This window comes from Scophthalmus maximus, chromosome 1 (assembly GCF_022379125.1).
Source record: "Scophthalmus maximus strain ysfricsl-2021 chromosome 1, ASM2237912v1, whole genome shotgun sequence".
NCBI classification, from domain to species: Eukaryota; Metazoa; Chordata; class Actinopteri; order Pleuronectiformes; family Scophthalmidae; genus Scophthalmus; species Scophthalmus maximus.
Window position 1 is genome coordinate 4,802,191 of NC_061515.1, and position 17,607 is coordinate 4,819,797.

General features: G+C 42.0%; 1 protein-coding gene across 3 annotated transcripts in view; it reads right to left on the reverse strand.

Annotated features, from left to right (window-relative positions):
• LOC118315973 (zinc finger protein 236-like) overlaps positions 1 to 17,607 on the reverse strand; it is a 41,774-nt gene that overhangs the window by 11,122 nt on the left and 13,045 nt on the right. For 2 of the 3 annotated variants that reach the window (XM_035643716.2, XM_035643710.2), the window contains exons 9-25: positions 17,265 to 17,445; positions 16,764 to 17,036; positions 16,012 to 16,215; positions 15,705 to 15,837; positions 14,428 to 14,688; positions 14,010 to 14,242; positions 13,209 to 13,310; positions 10,077 to 10,219; positions 8,764 to 8,864; positions 6,542 to 6,693; positions 5,937 to 6,113; positions 5,378 to 5,678; positions 4,583 to 4,686; positions 3,493 to 3,930; positions 1,234 to 1,370; positions 693 to 924; positions 402 to 593 (exon numbers count right to left, since the gene is read on the reverse strand). In XM_035643716.2, coding sequence (XP_035499609.1) covers positions 402 to 593; positions 693 to 924; positions 1,234 to 1,370; positions 3,493 to 3,930; positions 4,583 to 4,686; positions 5,378 to 5,678; positions 5,937 to 6,113; positions 6,542 to 6,693; positions 8,764 to 8,864; positions 10,077 to 10,219; positions 13,209 to 13,310; positions 14,010 to 14,242; positions 14,428 to 14,688; positions 15,705 to 15,837; positions 16,012 to 16,215; positions 16,764 to 17,036; positions 17,265 to 17,445 — 3,364 coding nt within the window. Of the gene's footprint in view, positions 1 to 401; positions 925 to 1,233; positions 1,371 to 3,492; positions 3,931 to 4,582; positions 4,687 to 5,377; positions 5,679 to 5,936; positions 6,114 to 6,541; positions 6,694 to 8,763; positions 8,865 to 10,076; positions 10,220 to 13,208; positions 13,311 to 14,009; positions 14,243 to 14,427; positions 14,689 to 15,704; positions 15,838 to 16,011; positions 16,216 to 16,763; positions 17,037 to 17,264; positions 17,446 to 17,607 lie in introns of all 3 variants that reach the window. The other variant, XM_047335537.1, reaches the window with a different exon arrangement.

Here is a 17,607-nt window from a genome sequence, read left to right on the forward strand (position 1 = left end):
TGCTGACTCGTGGGGGCTCAGAAATATTGACACAGACACAACTTTCTTCCACACTGTGGATAAAGCCTAAATCCCCAGCTGATATACAATGATGTAAATAAAATATTGTCTTGTGAAGAAGGTGTGTGGGATTCATAACCTCCTAATGTTGCGGCTTTCAGTTTTGATTTGTGAAGCAGCGTCAAAGAAGAAAATGCGAGTTGTTATTGGGTTTGTTATTTTCTCTCCTGGCGAGAGTAGTCAACCGAGGGAGGAAATCGATTAATGTATTACTCATCCACGAGGGGATTTTTATTTCATCTGTATGTTTGTCATTGATAGTCTGCTTCTGTATTTGTGGAAGGACAAGGTAAATATATACAGGCTGTAAACAGATCCCTGGTGTATAAAGTGATGCATACCTGATATAGTGAGGGTGATCTCTTGAGGGTTCCCCGCTGCAGCGCTAGAACCAGCAGCTGAGGCCTGGGCCTGTACCTGGGCTAGGGCTTGTGTAAGACTGGAGTTGTTGATGGTCAGTGTGATCTCCTGACCGCCGCTGCCTCCGGCGACCAGGCCCGAGCTGCTCATGACATGGCCGAGGTCCTGTGAGCCTGCAGGGTCCACCGGAAAGGAGGCATCAGTTATTGTGCTCATAAAGGAGGGTGTGTGCTTAGTCTTTTTTTTTTTTTTTTTTTTGCCAGCAAACGAACCTGCAGCATCCTGCTCAGAGAGGCCGGCCATTGTGACCTGAGCAGGTGTGATGGTGGAGGGCTGCAGGGCCAGGCTGGTCAGTGGGTGCAGGACAACGTTGGCGGACACCGAGGGGTCGGTGGTGGACAGGAGCTGGCAGTTGGAGTGGGAGACGAGGCCGGTGTCGACGCTCAGGGGATGAGAGAGGAGACCACCCTGTTGCAGCGTCTGCTGGAGGAGGGCATGGTCAATCTGGAAATGGAAAGCACTGCTTCAGATGAAAATGGAAGGCTAAAGTTTAAAGGGAAAACAACATTTTTATTTAATCCTTTTATATTATACTGCGGCTCTGTTGAATCTTGTTCTGGATGCTCTTCTGGGATTTTACCAGAAAGTTCATTTGAGTTCACTTCTCACACTTGATATTATTTTTTGTCTTATTCAATGTAAGAGATAATCATGTTTTCAAGTTACGGAAGTACAGTTCACATCACGCCTTAGAGGATGTACACGTGTGTGTGTGTGTGTGTGTGTGTGTGTGTGTGTGTGAGTGTTTGAGACCTGTAATGTGATGTTATTGGCATCGATGCCAGAGATCTGGACGTTGGGGCAGACCAGGTTAGCAGGCGTCAGCTGCAGGTGGATGCCATCCAGTGTGGTCAGGCCATCTGGGAGAGAGACAGTCAGGTCCCCTGCAGCTGTAAAACATACATACACATGCACAGACACACACAGGGACATATTTGAATATTTCATATTTTGTTCTCGTTTGACTAATTAACCTTCCAGGCAGCTGAGGGACAGAGAGTTCTGATTTTCCTGCATCAACATGTGTTGACTTTTTTAATAAATAACAAAAAAAATGTGTTCAATCAATACTCACATTTAGAGTCAAAATTATTAAGATATGACGAAATCAAAAAAACTCCCATTTAATGAGCAGGTTGCAGCATGTTAAGAGATATAAATATTTGTTTACAAAGAGTTTAGCTTGAAATTGTTGATTTTGAAAAAGAAAAAAAACCAGACAGATATTTAATATATCAGAGAGAAGAGACAACAAATTATATGTTAGGGTTCTGAGCTGCCAAAAAACATACTGGTGGTTTCTGTTGAAGTACAAATATCCCAGATGAAGAAGTGGTACTTGAACAAATCATGAATAAGTTTCCAAAAGGCTGAGAAACAACAAAGGGAATCCGGCAATTTTTTTCTCAGTTTTTCTCCAGATGATGAAAGGAGATTTCCTCTCAAAGTGAACTGAGCACTTTGAAATATACACCAACAGAGAGAGAGAGAGAGAGAGAGAGAGAGAGAGAGAGAGAGGGTGGAGAGATAGAGTGTAAAGTTTTAAAAAATTGCAGTGGTGAGCTTGAAAAAGAAAATATTTTTGGCCACCTCTCAAACTATCATACTGCAGCACAATGTAGAGGGGGGAAAAAACTTTGTGGCTGCATATGATACCTCTGTCAACATATTTATCTTGAATTAAGAATTTGGTATGCCCTTAATAAGCATTTAACATAGCACCATTATACACTCGATACTAAGAACAGTTGTATTGTACTGATTTGTTCCCTTTTTTTTTTACAAAAAGCGCATTGTTATTACCTTGTGATTTGTGTTTTCACCTGTTGTCTGCTTGTTGGTTTGTTTAATTTCATCAGGATTAAACAATATGCACCAAATAGATTTGCAGCTAACTATGTGGAGGGAAGAGCCCTTTAGGGTTTTTGTTCCGATTGGGTTAACAAGCTGGACACAATCATTTTTCAACCCTTTCCTTAAAAACTGTGACATAGGGGAATATTTTCAGTCTTTTCATCTAATTTTCAGGAAATAATGTCTGGATCTATGATAAGAGCTGGAGAGATGTGTAGGATTGTTTGCCCTTGGCAGAGGCATGCGCTTCATTTAGTGGCTCGAAAACATCGAGCAATTCACGAGCCCAAACCTGAGGAAAGTGTGCCGATAGGACCATAAAACACCTTTTTCTAAAATAAACTTTTGTTAAATAGTGAGGAATAGGAAGGAACCACAATCCAGATTTCCGGAAAACCTTCATTTTATGCCAAGGCTTAGTGTCATTTCCTTCAACATTTTCTTTTTTTACTATTCAAGAACCGAGCAATTTCATCAGCGAACACAGGGAAACCTTCATTGCATGTCCGCTGGAGTGTGAAAGCCTGTTACAGAGGCCTGAAGAGATGCACCGAAATGCAGCTGAGTGGATCAGACATCTTAAGTGAATGTCAGGAAGCTCTTTAGAGGGCTTTCGGTACCACATGAAAGCAGGTTCGTTCTGAAAACGATCAAATGGCAATGCTGTGATTGGAGGGAAAGGGGAGAATACGGAAGGTGGTTTGTGGTGATAAACCAGCCTCCTCATCGGGTATCGTGGTGTGAGTCATCTTATCCGGGCAACAGGGTTGATGTTGCCAACTGAAAGCAACAGGACCAACCGACACTGGCCAAACTGATCGCTGCAGCATTTCAGTTACACCTACACACTTCAGTGCATTAATCATCATTAAGTGACATTAAGTGCAGAGTCGGTGCCGAATGAAAAATGTGTTTTTGGTGGGTCATCCATCAATTTGTACCTCGGTTTTATGGTTTTGTGTCATTTCATCCTCTAAAATTTAAGCTTTCGGACCACGTAATGCCCCGACAATGACTTAATAAAATCATAACTCTGTTCTCGTAAGTCTGCTCAATACAAAATATGCTAATCTTCTACTGCTCTTCATGATCTTTTACAAACTATTTTTTTCCAGTTCATTGAGTGTACGTGTATGGACGGATAAAAAATTTCCCTACCGGACATTGAGGCAGGAAGGATGGCCTGTCCCACCAGTCCCTGCTGCAGCAGACTCTGGTCAAACTGCCCTGTCAGGACTTGATTGGCCGGGAGGTAAATGCTGGGGTCAGAGTTGGACGTTTGCAGCAGACCCACAGACTGAAGAGCTTCTGACGCAGCCGGCTCCTGGCCCTGACCCGGGGCCTGCGCCGTCCCTGGGTCATGACCCTGACCGGCCTGACTGGCAGACGAGGCCAACCGCTTGGACCTGCGGTTGTCGCTGTTCGGCCGGAAGTGGCACTGGATGTGGGTTTTGCGGTGGCCCGACGTTCTGAAGCGCAGCTCACAGAAGGGACATTTGAAGGGTTTGGAGCCGGTGTGGAGGCGCATGTGCACCTTTAAGCTGCCCTTTGTGGAGAAGGAGGTGTTGCACATGTGACAGCTAAACAGTTTCTGACCTGCAAAGATAAGCAGAGCATTAGGTGAAGTCAACTGAATATCAGCTCTGTCACAAATCCTGCTTAGTATCTCCTTGGACAAAATGTATCTTATCTTTCCTTTGGATTTCATGAGCTATGTAAGCAGTAACTGTACTGTACTGCAAATATCTAACAGCTTTGAAACGGAAAAGGACAGCTACAAAGAGTCTGCAATCAGGCAACACTTGTAAAACACATCATGATGAACTAATGTTAAAGGAGTAGTTCAACATCTTAGGAAATATCCGTATTTGCTTTCTTGCTGAGAGTTGGATGAGATTATATTTTAGAGTGTTTATGGGCCTGGCTTTGTAACTTCCTGCACTTTGACATGTCCTTCTTTACACCTAGCTTTCTGCATGAACTTAAGGAAATGGCTGCTGGCAGTAGCTTGACATTTACTGCACAGGAGATATGAGAGTGGTATCAACCATCCCAAAGTAATCCAAACAACTGTTTCCACAGTAATTCTCTGTTAATCTGTCTGTTTCCCTATTCCGGTTTCAATTACAACTAACTAAATACCGAAACGTTCAAAAACTTCAGTGACCAATATCAATGCTGTAGTACAGTAAAAACTAACAACCTCTCAACTTATTTAAGCAATGAATTGTTGTGATAAGACACAAACCTGTGTGTGTCTTCACATGGCAGTCCAGGGTAGATTTCACTGTAAAACTCTTCCCACATTCATCACACTTGTACGGTCTTTCTCCTGTATGGATCCTGATGTGCCTGGACATTGAGGTATGATGAAATAAATATGAAAATGTAATTAATAAATGTGGTTCACTGGTCAGTATCTGTGAGAAGAAAAATCAAAGCTCAGTTCAAAAAGAGGAACTTAACAGCTGCAATAACATGGAGCACAGAGGTTTAAAGTGCACAAAGGGGGGGTTTCCTTTGCCTTTACAGTGTCATATAGCTTTTCAGTGCATAGCTTTTTCTGCTACTTCACAGAGATCAAAGTCCTTCTTTCCCACAGGAAACACTGCACCTGAAAAGCATTGTTTGCGTTCCTAGCTTTTTTTTAAACATAATTGATCTCCCAAATGAGAGTGTTGTTACACTCTTTGAAAGATATTCTCTAAACGGTATAAAGAGATAATCAGGAAACATGACCTTGTGCATTATTTACTAATGTGTGTCATTATTTCTGTTTGTATCTTTAATTAGGACGTCTGGCACATAACTCCCTCTGTTGATTGCATCGGGGGAAATTGGGTGACCTGCTCACCCGTGACTTGCTTTCACTAAATGAGTTTTAATAGTATAATATCTTTAAAAAGGTATTATTAAAACTATAGTAACACTGGTGTGGGAGAACACAAAGCTTGATTTATGCAATTAAGCTTTTTTTTTTTAAACATGCAGGATGTAGTGTCTGATAAAGAACCATGGCAAACTAACATGTAGATATTATTACCTGACGAGGTCACTGGGCTTCTTGAAGCTCTTGGGACAGAAACTGCAACAGTTTGGAAACTTGGGTTCCGTCTCCAGCTCCACGGCCTTGTCCTTGATCTCGCTGATGCGATCCCTCTCGGCCGCCGACTGGGCGAGGATCCGCTCTGACACTGTCGCCTCCTCACCGGGATCCTTGGCCAGCTCGGCCGTCTGCTCCTCGGTGAAAGTGATGATCTCCAAACCCCTCCTCTTTGACAGCTTTTGCCCGCCTTCGTCATCTTCGTCGTCCTCGTCAATGTCATGACAATCCAGAACTATGACTGGGAGGACATGGGCGTGTTACCCTTGTTTGTCTTTTGCTCCTCGCCGGAACTCAAACTGTATCCAAACTTTGGATTTTTTTACATTTTCAAGAAAAACATGCAGTTATCTCAAAAGAAGGAAATCATCTCTTTAACTTTAACGCAAGGCACACATCTAACTGTTCTAATTTGATCAACTGCATGTACATTCCCCTGGAGGACATTTGCCTATTATCAATGACCCGGTGCGTAAACATTCTATCCAGGAATCCTTACTTTGATCATCAACGGCGTGCTCCTTCTTCATATGCCTTTTACACAGCAGGCTGGTCCTGAAGCTCTCGTCGCACACGGAGCACTTGAAAGATTTGATGTGAATGATCATGTGGCGGTTCAGGCTTCCGTTGGTGGTGAATGAGGAATCGCATACGTTACACTTAAAGGGCTTCACTCCTGGTGGCGACAGACGAGAACGACAGGTTTTAAGGATTTTTAGTACAACAAATTCGTGACTGATCGTGACCTTAATGTTTTTTTCTGTAAAAGGGAAATAGGGATGGTCTCTTTCTCCCAATGTTTTACCGATCTTTAAATTGCACAGCACACAGGAACGGATGACTATGAATAAATTCATCACATTTCAATCAAAACCTTTTCATTTGAAATTGTGATGTGAATAAAATGCAGTGCCGTGCATTGGGAGATAATGTACGGTTAGAATTTAAATTTTCTTTATCATCCAATGTAAACCCAGAGAAATATGATATATTTAACAGTATTCATGACCTTTGGGGCGTTGAGTGTGGACAATCTAATTAATTCAAGAAGACGAACGGAGATTTCTCATCGCCTGTAGCAACTGGAGAGTAGAGCGAGCTCACCCGTGTGTGTGTTGAGGTGGGACTTCAGCACGCCGGCCGACACAAAGGCTCGTCCGCAGAGGTGACATCGGTACGGTTTCTCCCCGGTGTGGGAGCGCACGTGCTGCTTCAGATGACTTGACTTTTTGAAGCCTTTATTACACCAAGTGCACCTGAAGAGAGAGGAAAAAAGGTCACAGGTGTCTGACGTTAACGACTCAGAAATGCCAAAGGATTGAATTGATGTGGGAAGAGTATATCATTCTTTAGAGTTGCAAATTGGGCCGATGATGGATGGTTTCTTTTTGATGGAAAAAGAGAGGTAGTCTGCATGATGAATATCGGAAGTTCCCAAACATTAACGTGGCATGAATTCATGTGAGTACACGTTTCCTTCATCATATTCAAACAAAACTGCTTTCTCTCAGGTATATTTAGCAGTTTTTAAACCAAACTGAAACTGGTTTTTTTTTTTGTTTTTTTACAATATAAAGCTCAAGCAAACGCCAAATGACTTCCCAAACAAACAGGACATCATAAACACAATCAAAACCAGAGTAAGGTTACTAAATGCCAATTCCTCAGTCCTCTGACAACCACTGTCCCCAGAGCAGCTGGTGGGTGGAATAAAGGTTCTGTTATTTTATTTGCAGCATGGGCGGGCAGGACATGGGCGACAGTTCATTATGATGGCGATATTCTGAAACAGTTTGAATCGGAAACTATTTCTTGGCTGGGCCCAGTTACTTTAAGGATTTCTTGTCTTGGTTACCAGGCAACCAAAGGGAGCTTAGGCACATAGTCATTCATAAAACCACAATGTGTCACATTTCTGTAAAGGTTAAAGAACAACAAATAGCATCAGCTAGTGATAGTTAATTTGTGAGCTTGTGCTGGCAAACAGATTGTTTTACTTTTGTACAATGCCACACTTGTCATTTCCCCCTGCTCCAAATCTTTGTTGTAAGCTAACCAGCTTCTGGCTGTGTGCTTAACTATCGACTCAACAAATAAGCAAATTTCCCAAAACTATCCCTTGGCCCCAGGATAAGAGACTCTGAAAAACCTGCAGGAGTGTTTTCCAACCAAGCTACCTGAGAACTGCAGCTGTTTTAAACGCAGAGTTACATAAAATTATAATTTGATTTGGGGGGGGGGGGGGGGGGGGGGGGGGGGTTCCTGTTTACTGCACTTATGAAGTCAAAACATATTAATGTCATCATTTCTGAAAGAATCTTCTCTTTACTCACATCACATCACAGCTGCCACTTGACAAGTCAAGGGTCAGAAAAACACCCTCAAAAGGTCAGACCTGAACCCTCAGCTGACACTGAACAACTAGCTCATGGTAATAAAAAGGCAGCTAGATAATTGGTATTTTTGTAATTGCTGGCAGCTCAGTCTTTTTAAACAAAGATGAAGAAGCTCTGTGCTGCTTCAGCTGCTGCTACCATCACAAATCATATGTATTACACAAGCTGAGGCAGGTCCAAGAAAAATGCACTTGTGTGTTTATTTTCTTTCTACACTGAACTTCCATTGAAAGGTTTCTAAACCTCAATGTTTCACCAGCAGTGCGATCAAGTCTAAATGGTGGAATGCACGGACGGACAGAGAAGCCGCTGCGGAATGAGTTGGAGTTTGGCAAACTGCTCTAAAAGTACATTGTGAGCAGATTTTCTGATTTAATGGCGCAAAAAGGTAACTCTTTGAAAAGTCTCCAGAGATTTAGATGCTTTGGCTGAAAACCAGGCTTCGCCTCACTGCACGGTTAATACCACATACTATATTTATAGTGCAGCAGGGAGGAGGCTTGATAAGTGCTGAGGATTGTGGGGGCAGTGAACGGGGTGTAAAATAATATCAAAATGGGCAAAGATTCACTTTTCAGCACAACTCCAATCATTCAGTCAAGTAAACAGGGGCAGTTTTGGTAAAGTCTTTGAATGACCCAGTCAAACGCTGGTTTTAACTAGTAACTAAAATTGGCAGAGATCAAAGGTTCAGTAATGCTCTCCATCTATTCTGACAGAAGCTTTGAGAGGATCTGTGAGGCAGAAACTGGTGTGTAAAGGTCCCAGGAGACTTTAGACTGTAATCACCATAACCGGTGCTTTCACAAAGGGTTTGAAATTTAAAAGGTGAAGAGGTGCGAGTACTTTATGAAGCCACTCATACAGGCATGGACTCACGGACTCACGCATGCACCTCGCAGACAGACACAATAAAACACAAAAGTGGACCTGTAGACTCTCTTGATGTTGTCCTCACTGCTGTCCTGGTAGTCCTGTGTCTCGGTCAGCTGAAGCTCATCCTGACTGCTCTGCTGAAGAAGCCCATTCGTCTGGAAACCCAAAGACAAACGTCACCGTAATACATTTTTTTTGTTACAAGCTGAAACAGTCAACTTGGCTCTCCAGATGTTCAAAGATACTCCTACCAGCACATCTAAATAACAAATTAACGTTAAAAGTTTTTATCTCTTTTGTTTAATGTTAGTCAAATAAAATAAAAAAAGTTTCAGCTTTCATCCATTCTTACCAAATCAAACGATATTAAGAGGTGCAAGTAGACGTATGTTTAACTCTGAGATAGCTAGGTAAGCGGTTTCCCCCTTCTTCAAAGTGCTACCAGTTTTTTTTGTCTATGTAAAAGGTCTGCAAAGTTAAAAAGTCCAAAGTCCCCAGTAAAGGAAGCTCCTCTCTCCGTCGACACTTGCGTACCATTGTGATATCACGATGGTAAGAAATTGCGTAAGGCACGACAAGCTGGTAAAATCTGGCATGTCCCCAAATAAACCCAGGTACAGTGAGAGCAGAGACCGACACTTCCTACATGCACTTGGAAGTGGTTGACCAATCACATCAAAGCGGTTCAGTTGGCCAATCAGAGCAGACTGGGCTTCATTGGGAGGGCCGCCTTATAGAGACAGTAGCTAAAACTAAGTGTTTCAGACAAAGGCTGAAAAGAGGGGCTGCAGGAATGGACAGCATGAGGAAACTGATGTGTTTACTGAACTTTAGAGCATGCAAACTTTTTCAAGTTATAACCTAAATTAAAATCATGAATCTGAATATGAGCATAATATCTCTCCTTTAAACTCGAAGAAGAAAACAAAATGTCTAACTCACATGCTGTCCCGTGTTCAACTGTATTTTAGTTTTTTTTTTAAAGAAGCTACCCAGTGTCCTACATAATGATTGATTAAGGCAGTTCGTTAATCAAGCAAATGGTTCCATTAATTAGAAAATTAATATTATATGTAATATATAATTCAGCAATTTACTTTCATTAAAATTTCAGGAAGATCAGTTCATGTACCGTCAATTTTGCAAATCTATGCAGCTACTCGTTCCAAAATTGTATCTAATTATCTACTCAATAAAAAAGGGACTGGAGTAAGTTCAAGACTAAATTAATAACCTACTTAACTGAAATCAATCTTATTATATGCCCTAAACTATTATGTGGATAAATTAACAAAAATAAATAAAAAAATGAATTGAATTGAAGGCCAGGCCAAATGATGCCAGCGGCCAGGAAGACCAGCACTCACCACCTCAGCACTGGGAACGTGCAGCAGATTCGGGGGGTGGTAGCTGGAGGACAGGGCCTGGGACTCCAGGGTGCTGGAATCCTGCAGCTGCTGCACGGTGGAGTACTGGGACTGATTGTAGTTGGATTCCGTGATGGTGAAGCCTGGAGAACGTTGATATAGTTATTTATCAGCTTCTTCTCTTTTTTAAAGAGCATTGAATACTGCAGTTTTGTAAGCAATGGAAGAGCTTTAAACCAAGGCTGGACGAAACAGCATTTGCTACTCAGCGATAAAGCAAAACTTCCTCACAGCATAAATAACAATTGAAAACAAACTTCTGCACAACAGAGCACAAATAGCAAAAACTCGACCCCCACCAGCAGGAAGGATGACATAGTTGGATTATGAATCACTGAACTTTGAGCACAATCATTCGTTGAAACTGTTGACACTAATTACTGTAAAAGTAAAGTCTGCAGCAGTAATATGTGATGAAGATCTACAGTCCTGAATCTGTTATTGCCGTTCCCAAAAATCTGTGCACTGTGAGCATAACGGTTGTTTATGGGGCCATATGCCATTCATCTGCTCCTTCTCAAGTGCATAAAAAGAAACAGTTGTTTCCTTGTTGTGTATCATAACAGCATGCACAAAAACAAATGGTCCAGACCATACTTCAGTTTGAAGATCATCCTGCATGTTTATTTTTTTGAAGTGTCTACAAAATGACTGGGTTTGATCTGAAACACGCTCCACAGAACAATTTGAAGGTCTTTTGAGCCGACAGCTGTGAAAGTGTGATATCTGTCAGTTTTTCCTGGCATAGAGGTTTTGTTTTTAAAACTTATTTCGTAGTTCTCATTTTTTATACAGGTTGTTATTATCTGGACAGTTGAGTTCTGCAATTTCTCAAGCTCTCACGCAAGTTCCAAGTATCAGTTCTAATTTGAGTGGGTTTTTAAATAAAAATGAAAAGAACTGTGGGGAAGATGAAGCCCTTTAAATACACGGTGTTCAAATTCCTCATAGTTAATAATTTGTGGAAAATCCTCTGCAGTCAATGGCTGTCTTAAGTTTTCCCGTAGACATCAGCAATGTCTCCCCTGGTAATGCTTTCTCAAAGAGCAACCGCCTTCGGCTCTTGCTTGTTGGGGGGGGGGGGGGGGGGGGGGGGGGTCTCTGTCTTCAGCAATGCTTCCCATTTAGATGGGGATCAGGTGGCTGACTCAGCCAGTCAAAGATATTCAACCTCTTCAGGTGGCAGAGGTAGAATATTGCTTCAGGTGTATGTTGAGGATCTTTGTCCTGTCGAATAATGAAATGTCGTCAATGTGCTTTGATGCGTTCGGCTGAATCTGAGCACACCGAGTGCCCCCCGTGTACCTCTGCATTCATTCCTGTTGATTCCATCGGCAATGATATTATTGACAAACGCTGGAGTGCCAGTTCCAGGCGATGGAACAATAAAAGAGCCACCACTATATTTGACAGATGAGGTGGTGGCATGCTTTGAGTTATGAGCCGTTCCTTTTTTCCCCCTCCACACTTCCCTCTTTCCATCATTTCAATAGAGGTTGATTTATAGATAGAACTATGTTCCTGACGCTTTCTTTTTGTGTATGTGGGTATTTGTGACTCAAGCCATCTTTTATCATGCCAAAGTGTTCTGTCACAGGTGGCTGACCTGGGAGCTGTTAAAGCCTCAGCAGGACTGCGTTGGATGAGGATGTTTTATGTTTTTGTATTTGGAGTTGCCATCCCGTCTCTGGCACAGAGATAAGATGAACCTTGAGAGAGTCTCCGCTCTCTCCAAGATAATGACGATTCCTGACATGAATTGCAGTGACCTTGACTTATCATCTGTTCCCTCCCATGTGGTAGAACACCGAGATGTTCCAATTGCACTTCAAGCTTTTTGCTGTGGCCTTTTGGATGTGAGCTGTGCCAAGAATCTTCTCTGTTAACAGATCTGTGTAATAATATTAAACTCATATGTTCAAGTGAGAACAAACGGCAGCTCTTTAATTTGAACCGTGTATTCTCCGCTGTGAGTGCACCAAGATCAGCCATCCTCATCAAACAACTCAATACACGTTTTTCTTCAGTGGATTTTTGTGAAATGCGGCAGTGCCTAAATTCTAATCATGGAAGTCTTCACTTAATTATTGACAAGAAAACATGTCTGCCAACATCATTGAGAGAATTCTTTACTTGCGAAAGAGTCACAAAGGTTGTTTTTTTCCTTATTCACAATCCATTTTTTTTCTCATCCACAAGGCAAACTTTTATTTAGTTTCTGATTGCTTTTGTTTTCATATTTCATGTTCTATTCGGTTGTGTTTGGGTTTTCTTTTTAATTATAGTTATCTATTATAGATTTTATGGTTAAACTGTGAAATTTTAAGCCTCAATTATGTTTCTTTGGGGTTCGATTATGACATCTAGGGAATCATTGCCTTTTTTCTTATTTGGTATTATTATAATGAGTTTATTGTGGGAGTATATTGAGTCCTCTTGCCCAGACATGAAGTCTGTACCCATGAAAATTAAATGACACTCGAGGCTGTCCTTGTCCCTGAAACGATGAAACTCCAGGTCTGTTCTGGTCAGATAAAAAGGATAAAGTGCCTGCTGAGAGGATGGAAAAGGGTAGATCTGCCTGACAGATGTTTGCTGTCAGTTTGCGACGCTGCCTGCAGCAGCTGCCCAGAGACAAGTGTTCCAGGCTGGCAACAACAGGCAGTTGGCATGGCGGGAACCTGGTGAATCGGTTGGTGGGATTAAAGGAGCAACCATATGTTTGGGAGCATGTACTCTGGTTTACATACACAGTGGAGAGGGGGAGGATGGAGACAGTGGAGACAATTTCTCATATGGCAATACGACCAAATCAACATGATCGGTACAAGGCCTTGCACATTTGCACACTGCATAATCTATTGACTCTTACAGCAGAAAACACTCCAGGGAAATTACGGGAAATATGAATTATTTTTGTAGCTAATTAAATGAAATGCAAGAAAACACGTGTTTTGCACAGTAAGAAAGAATCCAGCTTAAACAGACTTTTTCTACTTCTTTGTCACGTGTGTGTGTGTGTGTGTGTGTGTGTGTGTGTGTGTGTGTGTAGGTGCGTGCGCATGTTTATACCTTGCGTTAGAGCTTGCTGGTCGAAGGCAGGCTGAGGAAGTGCTTGTGTCTCAAACTGGCTGATATTCTCAGGCAAGGCATGCTGGGTAGTCACATACGAGTCTGTCGGGGGAGAGAGAGAGAGAGAGAGAGAGAGAGAGAGAGAGAGAGAGAGAGAGAGAGAGAGAGAGAGAGAGAGAGAGAGAGAGAGAGATTTTGACTATTATTGACCCTCCATTTAATTCAACACAGTACTTCCTTTTTATGCACAGTAAAAATACACAGCATCAAAATGTCCCTAAATATACTGTGGAAAGCTGAGGTCCCGACATGTCTCGTTTTAAAACTGAGGCAGTTTGTTGCTTTAGAAAAGCAATTTCAGTGGTGGCAACAACAGGAAGAGTTTCCTGAAGAAAAGATTTCGTGGAAGAGTTCAAAAACTGAATTGTCCTGTTTGTATCTGAAATACAGAGATTGTTTTCAGTGAGTGAGGACCTGTCCTACTTTGATTAGAGGTTGGACTTTTATCCATGAAGCGTTGAGGCTCCAGCAGAAGAAGCATGTTGAGCAATAGAGGGAGACTACAGTATGACAATTGTATATTGGACAGGTTGGCATAGAAGAAGCTGATAATGCAAAGAGCCATTTTAATACTAATTCAGAGAGCCAGAAAAATCCTGTGTCATAACAGGATAGTTGTTCAAATGTTTCTTAATGTCAATGATGAAAATGTGACTTCTCAAGAGAAGTTTTAAACACAATAATAATAATAATAATAATAATAATAATAAAATACAAAAATCACACAACAGCTTTTCCTACCTTCTCCCTGTACCAGTGGTTGATCACCCAGCGGTGCCTCCAGTGTCACTTGTTGACCTCCGTTCACAACCTCCGTCTGACTCAGTCCCAGCATGCTTTGCTGCTCTGCAGCGGTGGCAGGTGGTTGCTGGAGGGAGTCGCCCTCGATTTCCACCTGCATATCGTGGGCCACAGAGTCTGCTCCTAGTGGGTCCTCTGCTGACTGGGGCTGCAGCTGCTGGGCCAGCTCATACCTGATTTGTTGGAACAAGAAAAGAAAAACCTTTCGATGTGAAATACTGATGATACTTTTGCATTCATTATTTTCATATTTCAGTGTGTTTACTTAAGATTTACAGGTTTGTATACGCCTTCCTAGTCACTGCCTGTTTGGTTTACTTTTAAGTATATGGTGAGGAATGTAGACAAAGCGCCAAACCTATGTGTCTTCATGTGCTTCCTGCAGTTGGGTGATGACTTGAAAGTCTTCTGGCAATAGGGGCACATGTAAGGTCGCAGGTCGCTGTGCGTGGTCATGTGGCGTCGCAGGCTGCCGCTGGTGGTGAACGTCGTGTCGCACATCAGGCACTTGTACGCCTTGAGTCCCGAGTGCGTTCTGATGTGAGCTTTGAGCACCCCAGAGGAGGCGAAACCCCGACTGCACTGCACGCACTTGTAGGGCCGTTCTCCTGTATGAGACCTGTGGTGATAGAATGATAAATGATGTGTTGTTGGGCATTAAAGTGCAGTTTCAGTATTTTGTTTAAAGGGGGACAAAAATATGCTGCAGTAGGATATTACTGAAAGAAATTGTTTAGTTAAATAATAGTTCATTGAGGGCTGATGCTGATTAATTCAAGTGCTGTAATATCCATACTGAACATATTCCTGAAAATAAAGACAATTAACAGAAAAAAAATGTTAACCACCTCAGGACAATGTGGAGGGTTTACGCATGTTTTAGTGTGAACTGTCATGACAATTTATAAGAATGACTAACTCAAAGCCCCTGATGTGTTTTTTTGGGCATTGCTGTTCCGGGGTTCATCTGTGAATCACCAGCAGCAGATATTGAACCTCTATTGTGACAGGAACCATTAATCTAAATCTGCCAACAAGGAAGACAAATGGAGAAAGGCAGACCATCTGAAGGCATCGCAAGGATGACAGCAACATTATTTAGATTAACCTCTCAATATTGAAATGAAGGAAAAGAAATTGAAGTCTGTCAAAATGAAAATGCTTAAGAGTGAGAACAGCAGACTGCTGAGGCTACTTATCTTTCTTAGTGCTCCTATTTCACTGTTCTATGGCTGACAAGGGCATTTGAAAGTTAGTTTAATGAAGTCCTCATTGTACTGTTCATCTTTGTCAGGAATTAAAACAAGTCAGTAATGAACAGGTATGTGTCCCTAAAGACCTTTAAATACATTTTTTAAATTTGAAACAATGGGGATAAGAGTTTATCCATCAATCTGCTAGTTGTATAGGTCAAAACATTTTTGGAAAATGGTAAATGTCAAACATTCTTGGGCAAAACTTTACACAGACATTTTGGCCTGAGAGGTGGTGAAAAGGCATCAAACATCAAAAGGCAATAAACAAAGGTTGTCAAATATCAGTGAAAAGATATTTTTTTAAATACATATTTGTATTGGACTCAAAAATCCCATTGCTTTGAATCATGCAGCATCCAGTGTTATAAAGGAGCCTCACCTGACATGCTGTTTCAGATGGCTTGATTTCTTATAGGCCTTACTACAGAACTGGCACTTATAGGGCCGGTCACTGCCCACCACCTCCAGGTACTGCTGGAAAGCCAACCGAGGGTTCTGGGACGGGATGAGGCCTGTTAAAAACAACATGTGGACAAAGTGACATGTGGACTTGAGAGAGCGGACATTTCACAAAGCACACTTGCAGAAAGATGAGCAAGAAAGCCACTGAACAGTGCACTCAACAAGGACACCAGAAAATGTGCGCGCATCTGTATCAACATTTGCCTGCCACCATGTGCTCCTACCGAAATCAGTGATGAGGATGGGTTCCTGCAGGGGAATATCAGGCAGAGGTAGATTACTCTTTGACACTTTGGCTTTGTTGCTTTTCCGTGGAAATTTGTGCTTCTTCTGCTGCAGGCTTTTGAAGTGAGAAGCAATGTGCGTCTTCCTGTGGCCTGATGTGCGGAAGATCTTGTCACAGTGAGGGCAGGGAAAAGGACGTACACCTACGGAGAGAGTGGGGGGAAAAAACTGCATTTTTGTAGAATTCATATTTAGAGAATTAGACTAATTCTGACACATGCACTTGGATACAAATGTCAAAAGACTCCAGAATTAGGCTCCAAAGAGGTTATATTCCTTAGCCAATCTAAACAAATAATATGAAACTCACACATGAAAATGTAAGCGCTTATGAATTAATAAAATTTTTGTCTACGAATTGGTTAATAAGCCTTTTGATTAGCAGGACACTAGAGATTTCTACGGAACTGAATTATAGCACAAGGAAAAGTGACATATAATATGATAGAGCAAAGCCATAGTGACGAGTACAGCTGGCAACATATTTATCAAAAGACTTCGCTTAGAGCTAACACATAATCAGAGCTAATGTAAACACCGAACACAGACAGTGCTATTACATAGCAATTAGAGGGAGAGACACTATTGCACAGATGCACATTAAACACTGTTAGAGTTTTGTTTGTGTTCAAATATTCATTTTATTTTAGCTTTAAGGATAACCATTTCATGAAGCGGACCCGTTTGTCACCTGTATGCAGCCGCATGTGCACCTTCATGCTGCCTGACGTGGAGAAGCACTTCAGACAGCACTGACACTCAAAGGCCTTGATGCCCGTGTGCGTCTTCATGTGTGCCGTGAGGGTGCTTTTGACGGCGAACGCTCTGAAGCACTGTTTGCACTTGAAAGGCTTCTCGTGGGTGTGGATGCGGATGTGGCGAACCAGGTCACTTGGTTTCTTGAACTCCTTGGAGCAGTACGGGCAGCCATGCCAGCGAACGCCATTCTCTTCCCTGATGGAGCCTGGAAAAAGAAAAGCATGACTGACAGCTCTCAGACTGACAGCTGTTGATTTGTGACCGTGGAATGAAGGAGCAGCTTAAAGCCATTTTTATATGTCTTCTTTGAAAATAAATGATCATTCCATTTCAAACATTTATAAACGTGAACGAAAAAAATGTATTCAATCTGTGATTTCACTGAAAGGCACCACCAATCCTGTTGCACTTCAACACAACATGTGACCCCTACCTGGCATTTGTATGGGTTTCTTGAAAATGCTCCTTTTCTTCTCCCTTGCCAGTCTTTCTGGGCCTTGTACTTTCTTGTGTTCTACTGCAGCGCCCCCTGTGGTCTGGTTCTGTGAATCTCTGGATGTGGCCTCGCCTGGCTGCGGCTGGACCACACTCAGCCCGCTGTTCTCCAGAGCTTGCTGCAGAAACAGAGGAGAAATCAGCTCAAAGGTCCTAAAAACAACTACAATCAAATCATATAACATTTAAATAAAAATTTGAAAACCTAATTATGTGTATAACTAAGTATATACTATATATGAAAATAAAGCCATGGTCTGAAACGAGCTCAGTGATAATCA